Source organism: Haemorhous mexicanus, chromosome 22 (assembly GCF_027477595.1).
Source record: "Haemorhous mexicanus isolate bHaeMex1 chromosome 22, bHaeMex1.pri, whole genome shotgun sequence".
NCBI lineage: Eukaryota > Metazoa > Chordata > Aves > Passeriformes > Fringillidae > Haemorhous > Haemorhous mexicanus.
In genome coordinates this window covers 11,044,279-11,066,237 of record NC_082362.1, presented here as the reverse complement: position 1 = coordinate 11,066,237, position 21,959 = coordinate 11,044,279, and the positions used below count along the sequence as shown (strand labels likewise).

General features: G+C 46.2%; 1 protein-coding gene across 3 annotated transcripts in view; it reads right to left on the bottom strand.

Moving 5' to 3' along the window:
• NLK (nemo like kinase) overlaps positions 1-21,656 on the bottom strand; it is a 36,213-nt gene extending 14,557 nt beyond the window's left edge. Inside the window, exons 1-3 of one of the 3 annotated variants that reach the window (XM_059865773.1) lie at positions 21,588-21,656; positions 20,188-21,211; positions 52-181 (exon numbers count right to left, since the gene is read on the bottom strand). In XM_059865773.1, coding sequence (XP_059721756.1) covers positions 52-181; positions 20,188-20,645 — 588 coding nt within the window. In that variant the 5' untranslated portion in view covers positions 20,646-21,211; positions 21,588-21,656. Of the gene's footprint in view, positions 1-51; positions 182-20,187; positions 21,386-21,587 lie in introns of those variants that run through there. The other 2 variants (XM_059865774.1, XM_059865775.1) reach the window with 2 other exon arrangements.
• Between the last annotated feature and the right edge of the window lie 303 nt (positions 21,657-21,959).

Genomic DNA, 21,959 nt, shown 5'->3' with positions numbered 1-21,959 from the left:
TCTACATTTGAGTTTCCTCAAAGATTTCAAGATTACTTTGAATTTACTTACATTGTCATGCTTAAAAAAACACAACATCTTCAACTCCCGGAAGACCCTTTTACAAGAGACCAAATTTTGGAAGACGTTGGGCATCTTTTTGAGTGCAACTCTCTTTCCATCTCGTGGATCTGTTACTGACCTACAGAATAAAAGATAAAGAACATCACATACTCCTGTTAGACAGTTTTTCGAAAGAAGAAAAGAATATTTTAAAGTTTTTTATCGTTCTCAGCTCAGTGAGTCAAAACAAAGTGAAGCCATTTCTAGGGAAAAGAGCACTAATGTGAGGGCACTGAGCAGTGTCCTGCAGAGCCTGTGTCACACACATGTGACCATTCTGTGGACAGAGCACACACCCAGCCCAGCAGTGCCACACACTGAGCTCATGGTGACATCAACCTGCAGTGGATGTCGGGATAAACATCCCCTTCACCTCCCAAAAACACCTCATTAAAACTCTCTCAGTTACCCAGACCAGATTTTATCAGGTCTATCACTCACTTCTTCCTCTCCAAAGAGGGTAAAAGATCTAATAATCCTGTTCTGACAGAACTCTGGCAAGTGTAAGACTATTTATTGGTCTATCACCAAATCACATCTGGAGAAGCAACAGCACGTGGTATCCAGGTTTCCACAAATGTAAAACAGGCATGATACTGGTCCTTCTCCCACACAACTCATGGAATGCAAGTATAGTAGCTCAGAAATTATAAGGTGCTTTGCACATGGCAAGTATTTTAATTTAAAATAATTGGATTCTGAAAATAGAATTTTATAATGAGAACCATAAAACTAGAGCAAGGAGATTATGGTGCCTCAATTCCCAATCCCAGTTTTTAAGGTGAGTTTCTCAAACGTCACTACAGAATAGAGTAGATGCAATTTTTACTAGGATGACCAAAATAACTTCAATCTCAGTGCAGTGTTGAACCCACAGAAGAATCCACATCCAGCTATGCACCCTGATAACTACATCTGTCCTTAAAAAATTGCTGGCTTTTCTCCCTCATGAGACTCCTCTGCTGTGCCAGGCCTGGCGTGGCTGGTCTGCTCTTCCAAATGTCTCCATACAACAACCACTGGCTTGGGTGAACAGTCTTTTCCTGTCTCTCACAGAGGAAGGAGTTCAGTGGGGTTGCTGTGCCATTCCCATTTATGACCAGTTTCTTTTTTCTTTTCAATAACCCACTTTTACAAACAAGTGATGATCTCCTGCAGTATCCAGCTGGAAAGTAATTCCTCTGCTCTTTCCCCCACAGCAGCAGCAATGCCAGCCTGCCCCTCACCTCCCTGTCTTGGGCTGGGAGCTCTGTACTACTCACCAGCAATTTCACTTCAAGGGGCAGCACAAAACTAACAGTCCAAGTTCTGAGTATCAGAACTGTCAGGCCTGCGTTCCAAAGAACAGAAACAAGAAAGGAAGAAAGGAAACAGCCTGTCTGAAAACCTGGTATTTACAGCATCCAAAAAAAGCTGCTGAAAATGTTGCTTTGTGTTTGTGTACAGTACCTACTTTGATACTAGTAAAATAATTATTTATAGCAGTATGCTATCAGGTCACATATCCCCAGTAGAAACTAGAAAAGCAGGAAAATCTCCTAGGAGCTAATTGAGAGAACAGCTAGAAAGGCAGCTTTACTTACTGCTGCTCTCAGAAGAACAGATTTGAATTCCCTGCCCTGCTTTGTGGGGACATTCCAGCACGGGTGAATCCCGCAGCAAAGGGCCCAGCAGGCAGGAGCCATCCATCACAAGGCACTACTGAAGCCTCAAAGGGTCCACTTACCAACCACCAACTGCAGCTGGGATAAAGAGATCACAGACCGAGATTCAAACCAAAAATAACTTGGCAAAAATTTATATATAGGTATGGGGCAAAAAATAAGTGATTGAATCTCGTGTCAGGACAGATAGCTCAGCTCCAACCATGCCTTTGGGAGTGACACTGAGCAGCGACCTGAGCTGGGGCATCCAGCACTGAGCACTGCCAGGGCAGTCAGCCCAAACAGCCCTGCAGGGACACAGGGCAGCTGGGCCAGCACACAGCTGGGACAAAGGGCCAGGACCTTCTGGGGAGCAGATCACAGCCAAGCAGGTGAGGGACAGCAGGAGACCAGCCCCGGGCCAGCACAGGAATGGGATGTGTCCCCTGAACTGCAGTGGGTGCAGCAGGGCCACTCTCCTGCCATCAGAAACCCTTTTGTTCTGCTGATTATACATAATCTATGTATGTCTTGCTATATTTAAGAACTACATAAAAAGCTTTTAAAATAGTCTGACATAAAACACATAAAGAAAAAAGATACTTTACAAAACCTGCACCTTCTATTTACTTTGCAAGCTAATCACACCAGAAATAATACAATTTTAAAAAGTAATAGGACTACAGAAGAGATTAATGACACAATCCAGACCTCTAGTTAAAATGTTTTCAAAGACAATCCTTATCTCAAAGAATCCTTGCAGGCATTCAGCCGTTTCAATTACGCATTTTAAGCCTTTAGCAACTCTCTGCCATGTGGATGGCAAATTTTCAAGGTGGAGTCTATGCCAACAGTGACTTTTTCTCTCCCTGAATCCAGGTCAAGGCATACACATTGTTCTGTAGTTTCAACTGGTAGAAAAACAAGTTTGTGACTGCTCCGTGCAATTATTACACAGGAGCAAGATAATGAAAGAATGTTCTTGGGGTGGTGTGGGAAAGTGCTGGTGGAGTTTGTTCTATCACGGAAACAAACCTTCCTTCACATTTATAGAGAATATCTATAAATTTACATCAGGACTTACCAGAAGGGAGGGAATTTAATAGGATTACTCTGCAAGTTTTTCTTATTAGTCAGTGAACTTTTTTCCTCAGTTGCTTGACTCTTAATCACACAGGCTTTTCCAGCAAGCCTTACTCTGAGATATCTAAGTGGCCTGGTCCCACAAGCATTTCAGCTGCTCACCCAGGCATGTTTGATGTACCACTTTAAAACAAACAGCACAGCTCATACTCAAGGGCATGTGATCCCAATATGCCACTTTTTCAGCACACGGTATCGCAATCAATCACAGCTTGGCGTATTTCAAAATATACTTGAGCATGGGATGATATTAAAAATCCCTTAGAAAAGCTCACAAACCCACCAGATTCCCAAGACTGAAGTGGAAGGGCAGGGAGAGACATGCACTTATCAAATCTCTTATCTGGGAAATGCTTGACTGAGTACATAAAATTTGCACACAGGCACAGGCCAAGAGACCAGGCTCTGCTCTCTGCAAAGTCACTGCCAGGCACTGAGCCCTACCAGAATGTGACAAAAACTGATCCACAACATCTAATGGACTGTTGGGTAGCAGAGGGGTGAGGAAAATAAGGACATAAGTGTGAAATCCTTAAGAAAACAAACTAATATATATATGTGGGTTTAGCAACAGAATTCTTACTGAAGGAAAAGAAAAGAAATGCATCCACAGAGGCTGAGTTTTTAGGCAAAGCAGCTGCTTTAGCAATTTACCCTTATAAAGATTCAAACACCAGGGAGGCAGGACAAAGGTGATGTTCCAGGCTCTGCAGTGACCTTGCCTATGACAGCAGAGTTTTCTCCCATCACAGACTGCAGTCCGTGTCCCACCCTGCTCCCGGCCTGCACACAAAACGCCTCCTGAGGCTCTGTGACAATTCCTAATGGAAGTTAAATTATTCACGTGCTAAATGGCTCTAACTTCAGTAGCCTGAAAGTCAGTTCTGCAGCCCAAAGCTGCGAGTGAGGCGTTCCTGCCCCGGGCAGGGGCTGCTGCAGCTCGGGCTGGCCCCAAACAGCTGTGCTGGCACGGTGACACGGCCAGCAGGGAACAGCCCCCAGACAAAGGCAGGACAGACAGACGCTTGTTCAGGAACAATGGCAGCCCAGGCATATGTCAGAGAGGATCTCAGTCAGTCACACTGCCTCTGCCAAGTGAACAAGGAGAGGGAGAGGTGGGATTAAGCTCTTTTTCAGGGCTCTTGGGTAACACATGAACTGTTTCTCTAGAGGTGCCTCACCCCAGCAGTGAATGCAGAGAACCAGCAGAGCCTCCTCGTAGATAACCAGATTCCTAACATGAGGACCCCAATTTTCTAACTTCATATGAGTCTTTTCTCCCTGTGTGTGCAGCCAGGGGCCGTGCTGAGTGTCACAGCCCACTGTGCATCCTGTCCTGCCAGCAGGGTGACCTGGGCTCCCCTCCTGCAGCAGTGGGAGAGGGATCATCAGGAGCGAGGTTTTGTTTTGGTTGGTTTCTCACAACAAGAGAGTTTTAGCACACACACTCTTGCAATTAGCATGGCATTATAATGGGTTTTACCCTCTGGCTGTACATACATTGTCTGAAAGATGCAAAAGCAGATACAATCTCATTTAAAGGAGATATTCATAGTCATTGCAGCTATAATTTTTAAAAGAAAAGCCACCCACAGATTCATTAGGAAAAGGAGGAAAATATTACAGCAGAGCAGTGCTCAGTCCACTTTACTGCCACGACCAGAGCTCTCTGGAAGGCTGCTCTGAACTCACAGCACGAGGCCTGTCCCCACGAAGGAGCAACAGACCTGGAAACAGGAGCCCTGAGAGGCACAGCAGCAGTGAGGCTGAGGGGGGAGCACAGGGAAGCACAAGGAACCCCGGGGTGACTCCAGGGAGTGAGCACAGCACTGGCCAGAGGAGGATCCTGCACCACCCACCAGCAGAGACACAGCTCAGAGAGGAATCACACCAATCCCTGTTAAATCACACCATTCCCTGTTAAATCACACCATTCCCTGTCAAACCACACCATTCCCTGTCAAACCACACCATTCCCCATTAAATCACACCATTCCCTGTCAAATCACACCATTCCCTGTCAAATCACACCATTCCCTGTCAAATCACACCATTCCCCATTAAATCACACCATTCCCCGTTAAATCACACCATTCCCTGTCAAATCACACCATTCCCTGTCAAATCACACCATTCCCTGTCAAATCACACCATTCCTGTTAAATCACACCATTCCCTGTCAAATCACACCATTCCCTGTCAAATCACACCATTCCCTGTCAAACCACACCATTCCCTGTCAAATCACACCATTCCCTGTCAAATCACACCATTCCCTGTTAAATCACACCATTCCCTGTCAAATCACACCATTCCCTGTCAAACCACACCATTCCCTGTCAAATCACACCATTCCCTGTCAAATCACACCATTCCCTGTCAAATGATACCATTCCCCATTAAATCACACCATTCCCTGTTAAATCACACCATTCCCTGTCAAATCACACCATTCCCTGTCAAATCACACCATTCCCTGTCAAATCACACCGTTCCCTGTTAAATCACACCATTCCCTGTCAAATCACACCATTCCCTGTCAAACCACACCATTCCCTGTCAAATCACACCATTCCCTGTTAAATCACACCATTCCCTGTCAAATCACACCATTCCCTGTCAAACCACACCATTCCCTGTCAAATCACACCATTCCCTGTTAAATCACACCATTCCCTGTCAAACCACACCATTCCCTGTCAAATCACACCATTCCCTGTCAAATCACACCATTCCCTGTCAAATCACACCATTCCCTGTCAAATCACACCATTCCCTGTCAAATCACACCATTCCCTGTTCTCCCACCTGTGAGCTCCCTTAAATACCTGCTCACCCCCAGGAACTCAGCAGGGCCCATGAGACTCAGGCACTGACACGTGTGGCCACCTATCCACATCAGCAGTTTGGGGACTTAAAAAATATTCCAAAACTTGCAGTAAATCATTGCCTACAAAAAGCCCCAGTAGCTGCACCACAGAAGAGCCTGAAACACTGAGGCAAAGTTGTTAGAGACAGCAGAATTTTTAGCACACAAGCACAGAAAAATAAGGTTTCATTGTTAAAAGAAATTATCAAAAAGAACAGCTGTTATTTTTCGAGCTATTTAAGCACTGGATGTGCTGTTGATTTTCAGGTCACTATTGCTCTGTAGCAGCCTCCAGCTGGCAATACTTCAAAGATCCTAAAATGAAATATTTACAGTGGGTAAAAAAAAAAAAAAATCTTTGAGAGATATGATATGAAAGCAAACTGCAAAAAGATAGCTAAGGAGATACTACTGAGCAAAACTTGGATCTCATTTGGATTTAACTTTGAGGCAGAGAAGCCAAGTCACACAGTTCCCTGTTTCACCCATCCTTGGGGTGCTCACTGCCACACCTGACAGCCTGACAAGAAGCCATGGGCAGGCTGATAGGGACTGACAAAAGCTGGGTGAAGGTGTTCACAGATAAAAGTAAAAACTTCTTACACTTTCAGACATCTGGGACCTAAAAAAATATTCTCCATCTGCTAAATATTTTCTTAGTATTTTGGCAAGTAAAGTAGGTTTTGCATGCAGGAATCTGCATGTGAACAACAATTTGTGTTTGTTGGAAAGGTGCTGAACAGAAAATAAGTTACTTAAGGAGATTACACAAAAAGACAATTTAATTTAATTTTTTAATTAACTGACTACCAATATGCATTCTCAGCATTTCATTAAGTTTTCTCAACATTCTCCATAGAATACTGTAAAGTAATCAAAAAAACCCAAAGGCACTTCAAGGAAACCTGTAAGTTACTCCAAACAGCCAAGTCTTTCTAACACATATCCTCAGGAGCTGGTCTTTTCAGTGGTATGGGATCTGTTCAGGGAAAGAACTGACTGAATGCAAGCTAACAGATTTCATGTAGAACTTTCACATGAGCCTGAAGAAAACACCCAGACTTCATTTCCACTAACAGGTATTTTACAGGAAAGGGTTAAGCGACTTCAAAGGTGTGCTTCACTCCCTCCTGCTAAATGCAGACCTCTCCAGAGCTCCTTTTCCAACCCGATGTCCTAAAAAAGCCTTTTAAGGTTGGTTCTAATCACACCCTCCAGCATGTGTGCCATTATCACTTATTCTTTACAAATCAGAGCTAAAAGCAAAACTGATTACTGCAAGAAATCTGTCTCCTTGAACAAAAAGTGATTCAGAGTATCTTACTTAAAAGAAAGGAGTGAAAATTAAAGGGATACTGTTATGGCTAATATCTTTAAAAATGTTTAATTTGTCTTCCTTCATGGAAGCTTAAAACTGAAACTGCTTTCCAAATCAAATTTATTTCCCCATTTATACAAAATTTTCTGACTCTGCTTCAGACCTTTTTACTCACTTCTCAACTGCCTATATGAACCACAGCTACAATAAATTACTACACTACACATGACATTTATTCAGATACATTTTTTATTTCATTTTTAATTTTTTTTTCAGCCAACGGCATAGCTCTGGATGTGATGTTCACAAATAAATAACATGCCAAATAAACACATAAACCTCCATGTATTTTTACAGTTCTTTCTTCTTTATTTTTAAAGTTTATAGCACTATAACGTGCACATTCCTGCCCCAATTCACTGACCTCTATTCCCATTCCCACCAGCCAACCAAGAAAAACCCAGATGAGAAACCCTCCTCTCCACGTCCAACAAGCCCGCAGGCCTTGGCACAGTTCCTGGAGTATTTCTGCACCTCCAGAGCAAAGTAGGTTAATAAGGTCTCTGGTCATACCCCCGACTGCTGCCTGGCTGCTGGCAGCACCCACCCAGCAGCTCTGCCTCCCCAGGGGCTCTCCATCCTCCCTCCATCCTCCCACGGCCACAGAGCAGCAGGAATCCCTTCTGCACAGCAACCCCTGCGAGCTCCCCACCCCATCCCAATCTACACCCCGACACCTCCTCTGCCAGGGGACACCTGTGCTGCTTCAGCCAGCCCTTTTTTCACCACAGTCATGTTTTCTGACAGAGGAGAAAATCAGAAGAGGATTCAAACCAAATATTAGAAACTCGGTACTTCAAAGTAATTACACTGCAGTGCTCCCTGCCTCCACCAGGGAGATATTTGTATCTGCTGGTTCAGGAGTAACCCTCAGGACTTTGATGCACTCGTATATAAATATACAAATAAATAGGTATAGATGTATGAGGCTGAGGGTATCTTTTAATTTTATGAATTACTGCTGTTTATATTCATCTCCCCAAATTCTGTAGTGATGATAAATACACAAACATTCATCAAGATTTTTAGCTGGAAGAGCCAAATCTTATTTACTGACCTTTCAAGTTTCAACTTACTCCACCCATTGTTTATTCAAAGGAACTCTGTATTCTACAACAGTACAGAACACAGAATTGAAACCCAGAATGCTTCATAGTTGACATTTTCTCTTTCATTCTCTTTACCAGAAATTATTTTAGATAACAGTGTTTTATTTGTCTTGCACAGGCATGGATGTTAGAATCACCAAACTTTAAAATATGACTTAAAATACACACTAAGCCTCTAAGATGCTGTAATTCCCAAGCCCAACACATCACAATGGCCAAAGTAAACACTAAGCAGAGACATCTCAATTGCTCTGCTGCTGAGCAAACCAAAGAGCTGAGAGCCAAAGGAGCAGCACATCTGACACGAGCTGTGCAGCTTTTCCCAGCTCAGGATCATCCTCTGGGCTGTCTGACAATGGTGGTGAAGGCCCAGCCACATCAACAGCCATGTCCCTGTAGCTGTGCACAAGGCATTTCACATCACCTCTTCTGGGGCTTCCTCTGCACATTTTACTCATGTAAATTATTGCAAACTGCTGCCATTTTTTTCTATGTAAAGATTTCTATGTGCTCAGCCCTGCCCAGTCACTCCTTCTCTGAATTACTGTAGGAACAGAAGGGACATGTCAAAACACAAGTGTGAAATAAATAAATTCATAACCTCTACCATCCAAAAGTCTAGAACATGTCTCAGATGGGATATTTTTGGAACATGAAAGAAGTGCTTTATATTTTATTACATGTTAATGAAGATTTAAGAAAGACCCATAGCCTTGAAAAAAAGAAGGAAAAAAAAAGTAAAAATCAGTCTTCTATTTATTGCCAGGCCATTTAAAGACACATCAGCCTCCCATTACCATGGGCCAGTGAAGTGAGTGATCCTCTGTCACATACCATCAAGTCTCACGGTGCTGTAAAAATTCCACCTATTTCCTTGACAGTCTCAATTACACTGGAGCCATAACCACTCCTTTCAATAGATTCAAAAGGCAATTTCAGAAATCTGGAGACATTGGAGTGACACACTAAAGTGGAGAGGTGAACAGCACCTTTGAGTGAACAGCCTGCTGAGAGTGGGACGAGACTGCTCAAAATTCTTCCCTGTCTGCAACAGCAGAACATGTAGCTGATGAATTTCTGTGAGAGGTCGCTTGGCTACTGTTCAAATGTCTGAAATACTGTAAAATATGCAAAATCTAAATTTGCAGGTAAGCCAGCCAACCCTGCTCATGTCTTGGTGCCAGGGCCAGGTGAGCTGTACCAGGTGCTGGAGGCAGCACAGCTCCAGTGATCCTCAGCCTTTTCCCCCTTCTAAAACTCACCCACAAAATGTCATCTTACAGAACTGTTTAAAATATTACACGATCTTCAAGGAAAGTGTGTCTCTCCCTCTTCCCACTAGAAGAAAACCAGCCTGAATTGCTATAAACCAAATAAACTGGCGTGCTACAATGCAGTTGGTTTGGTTTCACATCTCCATCCACAGAAACACCAAGGTCTGACCTGCAGGACTCCCTTTTGACCTCCTCCTTTCACAGCTGTATTTAGCTTCCAGTGATCTCCATGAACTGACAGGAAAATCCTAATTTATGTTTCTCTATTCTGAGTCTGTCAAAAACCTTGTGATAACAGATAGAACCACTACCATGGGTGCAATTCCAGGGGAATGAAATTAATGACTCTAAAATACTTCAAACTCAAAATTTAAACAATAATTCAGGATGAAATAAAATTATTACTGAAGAATTCCCTTTACTGGGTCATTTGGTATGTGACAAAATCTCCTTGGGAACAACAGTGGGAGTGATGATATATACATTTAATATTCAAATTACCAAACACCTGTCAGTTCTCAATGTTTTAGATGAAGTTTCACATGAGTAAACAGCAGCTTAAAAATGATAAGGTGACATGCCCAAGACAGAGATCAGAAAAAAAGCCACAAGTAGGTCAAAGCTGGTCCTGATTCTGTCAACATTCACCCACTTTTCCTCAAGTGCTTCAGAAAACAATAAGCCACCCAAACCTAAAGAACATACATGCTTTGTTTCTTCAGCAGGGGCAGAAGGGAAGCTCAGCTCAGCTTACAGGCTTGGGTGAGGATGTGAATGCCCTGCTGGCAAAAGCACGGTGCAAGTCCTTGATCCTGACTTTTCAAGTGCAATCAATGAGCAAATATGCTCAGAAAAGCACTCTGATACCTTGAGGTATCTCTGATAATTGAAAAACCAAATCAAATGTACTTTCCACTTCATAATTAAAATCTGCTTTTAGTTAGGCTCTTAGGTAGAACTCTTACTGTCTTCAATTAAATTAAGTGATCCATGTTAGAACAGATTTTTTAAAACACATTTTTGCCTCTCAGAGTGGCTGTAGGACATTCTCTTTTAGAACAGTGGTGCACAAAGAGTGGCAGAGTGCAGGATCTGGGCTGGTCTTGCTTTAGTCACTGACACAGAAGGATTCCCCAGCACACACAGACACTCCCCTCTCCACACACAGTCCGGAGCTACAAGGAAAAGATAAAATTCTTTCTCTGCCAAATCATAAATGGCAACTTTCAATGGCTTTTAGATTTAAACCTGAAGAGGGTTCTAGCAGGTTTTAATTTCACATCCTTTTGTTCCAGCTCATCATGTGAATATTCACTGGTGAAGCAGCACTGGACAGAGCACCAACCATGCAAGCCACTGTCCCTTTAAATTAACAGCAATTATTATGTGGGAGCTTCTGCCCCCAGCAATTTGAATTTAGACATAAGAATAAAGAAGATGCTAATCATTACTCACTGCCATTTCACTTTAAAAGCTGGGTATTATTTTTATACTAGCCTTGGTTGGTAGTTGGTTGTTGTTTTTTTTTCATTTCCATATGCTGAACCACAGGAAAACAAAAAGCACTGAACCCCACGGGTCTTTACCTGTACATCTTGTTAACAACAGCGACTCTGAGAACAATGACTTGGAAGACACATGGCCCTGTCAAAACTACTGGCAGATCTCCATTTCTGGGTCCATTCCTGTCTGTCCTTGTGGCTGAGATACAAGCTGTGACTCAAGAAATGCGAATTGATCGGGAGGCTCCCCACTTCTGCTCAAAACCAGAAATAGTGTCTCAATTCCCCAGCGTTGTTTTGACTGTCTTTATTCTGTGTTTTCAAAGAGCTGAGAGCAGGTCTGAGCTGCCCCCCTGGTGCTGGGCACCCCGGCACACAGCCCACCTGTGACCTTGGGCAGTGCCCTGTGCAGGTTCACGTGAGGAACACACAGCTCCCCAGCACCTGTCTGACCCACAGCCCTTCCTCCAGCCAGAACAACAACAAAAACAGTCCTTCTGCTCCATCATCACACCCACCAGCTACAAATCAGCACCAAGGAGGTCTGGTCTTGACTTCAAACACATCAGGGACAACACAGGGGAGCCAGAAAGCACTGCGAGGCTCAGGAAATTCTTTTCTTCATTTTACCAAAAACACTAGCCTAGGATTTGATAAAATTAAGAAAGATGGATGGCAAGCAGCCCAGAAATAATAATGCCTTCTCCTCCTTGTCCTGAAAAGAAATCCTCCTTCCAAAGACTGCTCTGAACAAGCCAAGCAGAACTTACAGAAACATCCAAAGAGAAGTTATACTGCAAGATGAGAACAGCCTTTAAACAATGCTTTTGTCCTGTCACTATGCAATCTCTGGGGGGAAAGAGCTCTAATTGAGGCTTTCAAATAGTCTCACACGGCTGCCAAGGGCCTTTAAAAATGAAGGCAGGAGGAAGCCAAGCAGGTCCCCAGTTAAAAGGCAGAGGCACACTTGTGCTCAGAAGCCAGTGACCTGCAGCTCTACTCCAGACAGGAGTGCCCTACATCAATCAAGGGCTTCAGAATGGACTGGGAGAGAACTTTTTCTGTATTTCCTGTAGCACACCTTAACCCATTAGGAACCAAACCAGCAAAGGCTGAATAGAATGGTTCTCAGAGAAAGCCAGTCCCCCAGCCCAGAGCACGTCCCCTCCCTCACCCAGAGTGCCAGCACACACCTCAGCAGCTGTGCACAGGAGGAACACTGCTCCTGGCTGAAAGCTGCTACTGCCTCCATGGAGTAAGTCTGGCTAGTCACAGACAAATACTCTTCAATAGTTCCATGAATTTATATCAGATAAAACAATGAAGTGCATTACCTGCAATAGCCAACTCCACACACGCTGCCAAGGAGAAGGCAGAGTCAGTCACTCTTCAGAAAAAGCCTAATGAACTGTCTCAAACCCTGAATAGGTACCTGGCCACCAGCTCAATACCATCCCCAGCTTCACTGGTCCCACTGAGCAAAGGCTCTACCCTGTCACCACAAAACCCAGCAAACCCTAAGAGCACTGCCTGGTGGTCCCCAGACAATGGAGACAAACTGCTGTGAACCAGGAGCAGACTGGGGACCAGCACCACTCCAAAAGGACAAGGACACTGAAGCACCAGTTTCTCTGGTGAGCAATTCTGGGGGTTTTTTTGCAACTATTAAAATGTATTTTCATATAAAAGAGAAGGGAGGAAAGAAAATCCCCCTCTAAAGTCCAAGGATTACTACAGTTCCCAGTATATTTCACTTTTCCACAAAATTTCCTGTAAGAATTTTTGAACAGAACGCTCTGAAAACCCTTTTAGAATTACACATAAGTAGCACATTATCATGTTCTAAGAAAATTAAAGAAATAAGAGAATATGTATTTTACACAATGATTCTGCTATAACCATTCTGATGTTATATCCAACAGCATTAAGAGCATAAAAATTCCACTCACACACAAATGCTTCCAAGCCTTTACAGAAAAACACCACATCAGGAAATTAAAGAATGATACTACCAGGACACACTGATTCTGCCACAGCCCTCAAGATTAAAGCTCAAATTCTTACTAAGCACTTTTAAAGAGTGTACATGGCCATGTTCCAGAGCTGTAGCCATGGAAGTTGTTTCACATCAAGGCTGGTCTAAGTCTGCCTTCATTTATCCGTCACGATTGCATAAGAAAAGATGATGCAGCTTTAAATACTGAAATGAAGCCCAGATTATTCTGGTAGGTTTGGTGTATTGTTCTGGTGCATTTTGAGCAGCATTTTGGTACCTGGCTGTCCTGTCCTGCAGCTTTCTGCCCTCCTGTCCCCTCTCAGGGCTGTACCCACAGCAGCCTGAACAGCACCACGTGCACTCACTTCACACACCTGAGTTCACCTGAACACGACTGGCATTTTTCCACAATTACTGAAACCCCCCCAGGCAATTTGTAGCAAAACTAGGGAACTGTGAACCTAGAAAACTGAGCTGACAGTTTCATTGATCGAGGCTCTCAGCAGACTTACAATACAAAACTGAACCTTACAAGCATCAGCACCTCAGTGATTTTAAGGCATTTGTGACCATGGGAAAGTTGGGGATTCCCCCAAATGAGGCTCAGTTCTGGGATCCACAGCAGGAATCACAGCTGTTCACACAGCTGGCACCTGCAGGCTGCAGCCATCCATGTGCCCACAGGACACACTAAGGAAGGCCACGTCTTCTACAGAGGAGATGACTTTGCTCTTTTCCAGGTTCCTCCTGCAGTGCACTATGGATGGAGCTCCAGTGATTTCCACAGGAAAATGCTATTTATTTTCTACAATTTACCCCTCGTCTCCAAACACTACTGTTTTCATTTAAGCATGCTGTTGGTAAGCTGCACTTCATACCAAGTACCACAGACAATGGCAGAAAATAAGAAAAATGGACAGAAGTGATGAAAAAGTCAGAAAAGACAGTGGGGGAAATAAAAATGAAATAAAATATATGACCTATGTTATTAAAAAAAAAAATACTGCTACAATAACATTTGTTTGTATAACCCCTCTTAGATAGGTGATGGCTATGGTTTGTACCACCTGTAGCTACCACCCATCCAGTGCCCATCCCATCCACTTCTTCCCTGTTACTGCTGATTATGAACAAATACTATCATCAATAAACAAAGCATTGGTCCCAGAAGTCTCTATCCTTTTCATACATGTTTGTACTGCCTGCCATCTGCCACTTTGATTTAAGCATCTCCCACCCTGCTCAGGGGTTTACTTTTACAAAACAGGTGCAGTAGCTACTCTGACTACCAATAAACCAAAACTTACAGCATTTACTGCAAGATTTTCTAGCACTTTTTTCTTTGTGGATTTTTATCACACCGTTTAAAAAACATCACCAATTACATGAATGAACACAAATTCCATTTAGGCAAACTCGACACACCTTTGAGCCAGCTTTTCTCACAAGAACAGCTGCACACTACCTACTCCAGACCAGGAGGCAGAACTTTCCAGAGGATTAAAGATACATGAGACCCAGATACAACCATTACAAGTAATCAAAAAACACTTCAAACATATCCCCAAGGCTTCCTCTGCTTCACCTGCCCAAAGCTATTCTTTCTATGCCATTGTTCCCTGAGAAATGAAGCAGCCCAGGCACATCCAGCAGCCTCCCCCCAGACCCTTTCATGGCCTTTATCTCCTGCTCTGGGGGATCCCACACTTTGGGCTGCACCCCCCCAAAACACCAACAGCTCTCTTGGATTAGGGAATTCAACAACTTAAATATCTTCTTAAAAAGAGATGAAAGAGTCAGGGGGAGAGAGAAAAGAACATCTGAAATATGTCTTCTGGAAAATCAATATTAGACTGCAGATCCAGTCACAAGCTGTAACATTTGCAGAATTCAGAGGAAAAAAGAAAAAAACACTGAATGCTACCAGGACCTAACTGGATTATCAGCATCCAGTCCTGTGTGGATACAAACATCAATGTCTGCAGGTGCTGCAAAGCAACTTGCATTTCAAGTGACCTCTGAAACGCTGACCTTGGCATAATTTACAGTGAACTAATTTATCCCAAATGGTCCTTGCCCAACTTTGAGAAAAAAAAATGTTATTCACATTCCTTCTGTCTTGCATCATGTTACAAGACAATAATGAGCAACTCGTATATTACTTGGATAGAATTTCACCTAATCCCAACGTCTAATTTGAATGCAAGGAGTTATTATATCCATTTCACTTAATTCACTCCATTTGGGAAACAGTCATTTAAATGTTAACAGAATTTTTCTTTTCAGGAAATTTGAAAAAATCCCCAACCACTCAAACACATAAAGCTTTGCAAAATTTCCCATACAGAAAAACCTGAATAAGGTCATTGTTCTACTACATTTCTTCACAAATAAGGTCAGAATCCAATTTAGATAAAGCAATCCTATAAAAAAAATACTGACATAGGGATCTAAGATCATCACCTGCAGCTCCTTCCATTGTGATGGTGAATGTGAAACCCCATCCCCACTCTACTCCGTGCCCACTGCCAGTGCTGCCTCCTCTGCCTGAGGCATCTCCTGGTTCTCTCCAATAAATGGATAAAAATGACTCTGCCTCCTTCTTATGAAATCAGTGTCTATCTGCATCAGACAACAGCAGAACTCACTGAAGTAGAACACAAAGAGTGGAAAACTCGTGGTCTGAGCCTGGCCCCACAGAGCTGGGGGGAGGTGGCTTGGGGAGACAAACACCCCAGTGCCATCAGCCCTTCTGTGCCCCCTGCCCTGTGCCCTGGTGCCATGGGCTGGAACTCCCCTGGGCCCCAGGGACGGAGCCCCTGGTGCACCCCAGCCCTCTCCTGTGGGGTGGGTGGGCAGCAGAACAGTGCCAGCACTGCTCAGCAGTAACAAAATGTCACATTGCATAGGTCAAAGCAAACCACTGTCCACCTGTTAATTACCAGAGAATACTGCCTGATGGTCAAGCACTGTCTTCTGCTAGCAGGTGAGGCTTGAGGGAGAAAATGATACAGACAGCTTCGACTTCAGAAAGAACCTCTCTCACCAAAAGTCCCAATGAATTTCATAAAAGAAATGTCTATAGTTCAGCTTTTGCTAAACTTTTCTCGCTTACCAGCCCAGGCATCATTAACAGTATTAACTCTGCCAAACATCATTGTGGTTTTCAGCAGTACCAGATAGCAGAAAGGGAACTTTTCCTGCCACTTCTCAGACTTCTCTGAACCCATAACACCTTTTTTCCTTAACATACATTCTGGCAATTTCATCCCAAACACATTACCCCCACTGCATCCTTGCTTAGCAGGACACATTCCTTTAAAGGAAAGGGAGATTATCAGTTTATCCTGGAAACGCCTTTCCTGCTGCTGTGCTTAGTATCAGTGCTGGGATAAAACCCTCTTAAAATAGTTCCAGGGTCCAGGCAACAATCCATTGTATGCAATATTCTTTTGGGTTTTATGGAGCAATGACTTTGGCATTTTCAGGCCTCTGCAGGCCAGCAATGAACAGTAGATTAAGGCTAAATTATTTCTGCCCTTAAAGTTGTGACAGCCTGAACATGATGTCCTGTCTCAACACCAACAGCCAAACTGTTTAGACCACTGTACTGCCATGTGACCTCCTGAATAAAAAGGATTAGATGCAAGTACATTAACTCACACACACAATTTCAAATGGGGTAAATCAGGAATTTAAAAAATATTAATTCAAATACTTTCTTCTATTGTCACTTGTAACAGCTTTCCCACAGAGATGCATTTTAACATGGATTTGACATTATTAAGAGAGATTGCTTGGTTCCACAGTTTTTGATGAATGACAATAACTTTTCAAAACTAAGAGACACAAGGAAGACAAGCAGAATTCCCTCACACCTTACATTCCTATCCCACTGGAGTAGATCTATCCCAGCCAACAGGACACTCTGACATTTCAGCAGCAGTGTTACCACCCGCAGCAAGAGTTGTTATTCCCTATCTCCCTCCTGCAGCTGCAGAGCCTCCTCACCAGTCCAGGAACCCTGCATGGAAACAGCACCAGCACCTCTGGCAGAGGGACTGAGGCTTCACCCTTCATTTCAAACCTGACAGCCTTGGCAGGTTCAACTGATACATTTTTTTAATTATCATTATTATTATTTTTTTAAGAATCCCACCAGATGGCAGCAGCATGTCTCCCCAGCAAAACTGGGAGCACTTCTCCAAAGGACAGCTCCTCGTTCTTGGAACAGACACAAGACTTCCAAAACTCAGCCCCACTCAGTCTGAACCACAGGACACAGACAGAGCTTGTCGCTGACATTAAAATCTGGATTTTTTCAGCACTTTAGGAACATGAGAGCAGGGAACGCTCCAAGAGCAAATCACTCTGCTTTTGGCAAATGAGGAACACGACTGGGTTTGCAGCAATTCACCAAACCAGAGCGTGGGGAAACAAACCTGCAGGACCTGTGGAAAGTCCCTGCAGACCTGCCCCGGCTCAGCAACACCCTCCCCGTGCCAGGGCAGCAGGCAGAGCAGACTGCCCTCCCTGTCCCTGTGCCAGGGCCAGCTGATTTCCACAGAAGAGGTGCCCAGCCGAGCGAGGACGTGGCCTGTGTGCACAGACCCCCGCGGCAGCAGCACCCGCCCGCAGGGGTTAATAACCAAAGTGCTGAAGCACGAGGCTCTTTACAGTGAAAAACTCCAGCAGCACATCAGCCACCCCGAAACATCATCTCATCGAGTACCAGACAAATGAACTAATGACAACTGCTAATTCAACTGCCAAGAGAAAATCTCTCTCGGTGAGGTAACGGGAAGTGCAACACCACACGCTGATCACTCGCCTGCTGCACTGAGCTGAGCTGCAGGTCAGCTGCACCTCCCAAACAAAGCAGTGACACATCAGAGCAGAAGATGAAAGACTTCTGCAAACACCCCAACTGTTTATGCAATAACATTCCCCTCAGAAGCACCGATAAAAACTTTTCAGTTACCTATTAGCACAAATAATACTCAGACAAGATACTGAGAAACAACAAATCCTCCTTCCAGAGTCACGCAGGCTTTGTGAATTCCGTGTCACGCTTGAACCCAAGTGCACATTGCTCATGTCCAAGTCACCTCAAATTATAAATACCCAAGTCAGTATTTACTTTATCCCACAATTCAATTACATGGGCATTCTTCCACATTTTGAATGAAACTAAAATTCAGTTTAATTACTGCTTACAGGCTCCTAAATTGAGCCTGCACTCAGCAGCAGAAGCTAACACGCCATGCCAAAAGCTGAGCAGTGACCACTGAGTTCAAACACACGTGAGCAAAGAGGAACTCACTCCCACCAATGACATCCTCAGCCAGTGCAGCCAGAGGGATCCCAGCTTCTGCTTTTAGATGACACCCTCCCCCTTTGTTGTTGTCCCTTTCCCAAGCTGTTGTTACCTCCAAGCAAAGCTGTTTCTGCAGCTCTGCAGGCACAGTCCCCCCGGGGTAGGTCCTGCGGGCGGCCGCAGGTGCGCAGCCCAGGGCTCGGGATGGGCAGATGCTTTTGGCACTGCCTTCCCTGCCCGATGTCAGTCAGAGCCTTCCCTCTACACCTCCTTTCTCCCCCCAGCACCCTTCATGATATTATATTTAAATATGCAAGCGTGACCTTTCATTCTGCTGAATACTCTGGAAGCAGATCTCTCTCTGCACCTTGTTTTTGGCGAACAGAACTGGGAAAATAAAGACCTGGGAAATGCACAGGCAAACAAAACACCAGTAAAAAGGGCTGATCTTACATAACGACACAAATTTAAGCAAAGACCTTAACAAATTAAGTTATAAAATTCCATACTTTAAAAAAATATACAAACTGATGGAAATACCTTCAGATAATTTTTTACAGCAGATTCCTTGTCAGTTTTCATTCTTTTACACCCACTTTTTAATGCTGTACCACAGCCAGAGCACAGCAGTGCTGACTGCACAACAGCTCCCCTCCAACTGGGAGAACTCGGCGTTTAAATTAACTCCCCAGCTCTGAGGGAAGGCACACAAGAGCAACCACAGCACGGACCTGCACCTCGCTCCTGCAGCTCCCCTGGCCTTCTCAGAAAGCACCATTTGGCTACCAGCACTGGGCTGGTGACGCGTGGCCACCCTGACGGGCTGGGCTGCAGGCAGAAGGGGTTTTGCTCTCCTGAGGCCTGCCCTGCTGAGCCCTCTGCCTCCCTACACTGGCACACACCGTGACCCGGCCACTCCTCTCACTGAAGCTGCAGCTCGGCCAGTGCCTACAGCAAAACTCCAGGGGCACCCCAGAGGCTGGGCTGGGAACGCTGCAGAGGGCTGGGACACCACACACAGCTGCACGCTGCAAACTTTGCATTCGTGCTGCAGGAAGTGCACTGCAACACGCCTGCTCCCACAACAACCCCCTGCCAGCCTTCATGCTTCCCAGGCACAGCTCCGAATAGGGCACGCTGACAAACATTTATATACAAATTTATATATATATACACACTGCTGCCAGCTTTGTGTCAGCGCTCCTGAAGGGCACTAATTACATATATGGCTCTAAGGTAGTCACAAAATGCATTAGGAGAGATTCCACTCCGCTGACAGACTCCTCTGAAACGCGGCTGGGGGATAAAAGGGCCGGAGGCAGAGCTACAGTGAGGCAGGAAATCCCATTTCCATTTTTGAGAGGGGAGCAAAGTTCAGCTGTGCCGTTTTAGGCAGCACACAGCACTACCGCAGGTCAAACCGCCGTGAGACAAAGATCTTGACAGGTGACTGCACAAGGAAGACATTTTCATACGCTTTTCATTTCTGACTCTTAAGCCAGGTCAAAATGAATATTCTAATGCTCATTTGTTAACCTGAAATTTTAGGAAGCACGGCTTAGCTGCACGGATGCACACTCTAATTAAAGGTACAGAAAGGGCATAAACAAGCTGTATTGTCTCAGAAGAGAACGGCAGGGTGGGCTGTTAGTCAGAGGTGGCTCCTTACCACTGGGAACCTCATTCTGCCAACGCAAACAAGCGAAGCAACTTTCTAAGAACGGAGAAGAACCAGCAAAAAAGCTCTTAGTAAGCAGCTCTCTTGATTTCTGATTCAAATGACAAAACCAAGGATGAGTTATGATCAGGTAAAGAATGACAAGGAGGTATCGGTTCACTTTTGTCTCTACTCACCAGACAACACCAAAGGCTCCGTATCCGATGGGTCTGTCCGGCTCAATGTCCAGTTGCTGCTGTGGATGTTGTGAGTGCTGATGATGGTGCGCTTTGACTGCAGCAGCTGCTGCAGCCTGTACCTGAGCTGGGGCTGCTGCAGCCGGTCCGGGGGCCTGGCCCGGGGCCGGGGATGGGAAGTACGGCTGCTGCTGCCCTGGGTTCAACATCGCGGCGGCGGCGGCCGCGGCTGCGGCGGCCGCGGCGGCCGAGGAGGCATGCTGCTGCACGGGGTGCACCGCGGCCGCCGAGCCGGCGTGCAGGTGGTGCTGAGCATGGTGGTGGTGATGGAGGTGAGGAGGAGGGAGGTGAGGAAGGTGGTGGTGATGGTGGTGGTGGTGACCTGCTGCTGCCGCAGACGTACCGCCATTGTAAGCCGCCATCATTTTTGCGTTGGCTGTTGTGCCACAAAGAGACATTCAAAAAAATGCCCTTTGATTGGATAACAACTGGGTCAAGCTGTCATTTGGCCATAAAAATTAAATCTGCTACACTTTAAAAGAAGTTGGGTTTCATCATACACGGCCCACCTTTAAAAACATGGAGCTCCACTGGCCTTATCTCCTCGCGAAGCCAAACAACTCGGGGAGTCTCTTCATGTGTGCGGGCGCCAACCCCTTCCCCAGCATCCAGCCGGGCTTGGCTACTCCAACTCCATCCTTGGGCAGCTGGGGTGGGGCCGGGGTGGGTTTTTTCCTTCACTTTTGGTTATTTGTGTTGTTTTTCTTGTTATAAAAATTAAACACCGTGATCAATCCCCCTTCCCTCCGGAGGGAGGGCTCGGAGCCTCGGCCCTGAACACCCCGCGAGGGCTGGCCAGCCTAGCCCTGCCATTCCCACACCCTCTCCATGTGTCCCCCGAACCTCCCTGAGCCCGGGCACCTCCTACATCGCTCCCTCCTTCCAGGCACCTGCTCCCTCCTTCCAGGCACCTGCTCCCTCACAGCAGCAACAACTCGGGAGTTTGCAACTTTTCTTTGAAGGCCTGAAACACACACAAGGACCCAGAGAAAGTGAAGGGGGGGCGCAGGGCGAGGAGAGGGGGACGAAAGGGCTAAAAGAAGATAAAAACAGAAAGAGGAAGGGAAGGGCCGGGGCAGGACAGGGATCGCGGGGGGGCGAAGGAGGGGGAAAAGTGGCGAATGAATGACGGAGCGGCGCGGGGCCGGGGAGGGGGCGCAGGGCAGGACGCAGCGGCCCCTGACAGCGCGACCCGCGGCGGGGCGGGGCCGGCCGGGCCGGGGGGGTCGGGCCGGGGGTGGAGGGCAGGGGGCCCGCGGTGCGGGCGGCGGGAGGGTCTGGGCGCGGCCCCGGGTCCCCGCCCCGCCCGGCCCCGGCCCCGGCCCCGGCCCCGCTCTCACCTGGTCCCGCCGCCCCGCGCCGCGCCGCGGGCACGCGCTTCCCCCCCCCTGCGGGGCGCGCGCCCGACGCCGCCCGCAGCCAATCGCGCCCGGCCCGCTGGGCTGCGCGAGAGCCGCCCCCGACCAATCACCGCCCGGCGCCCGGCGCGCCCCGCCCACCGCGCGCGGCCGTGCAGAGCCCCCCCCACGGCGCGGCCCCGCCCCCGTGACCCCGCCGGCCAATCACCGCGCGCCGCCGCGCCCGGAGCCGCCGAGACCCCGCGAGATTCCCTCACCTCACACAACCCTCACCCCGGGCGGCCCCGCCTCCCTCACCTTCCTGCCACTCACAGCGGGCCGCCGGCCAATGGACTCTGCTTCTGAGCCAAGTCC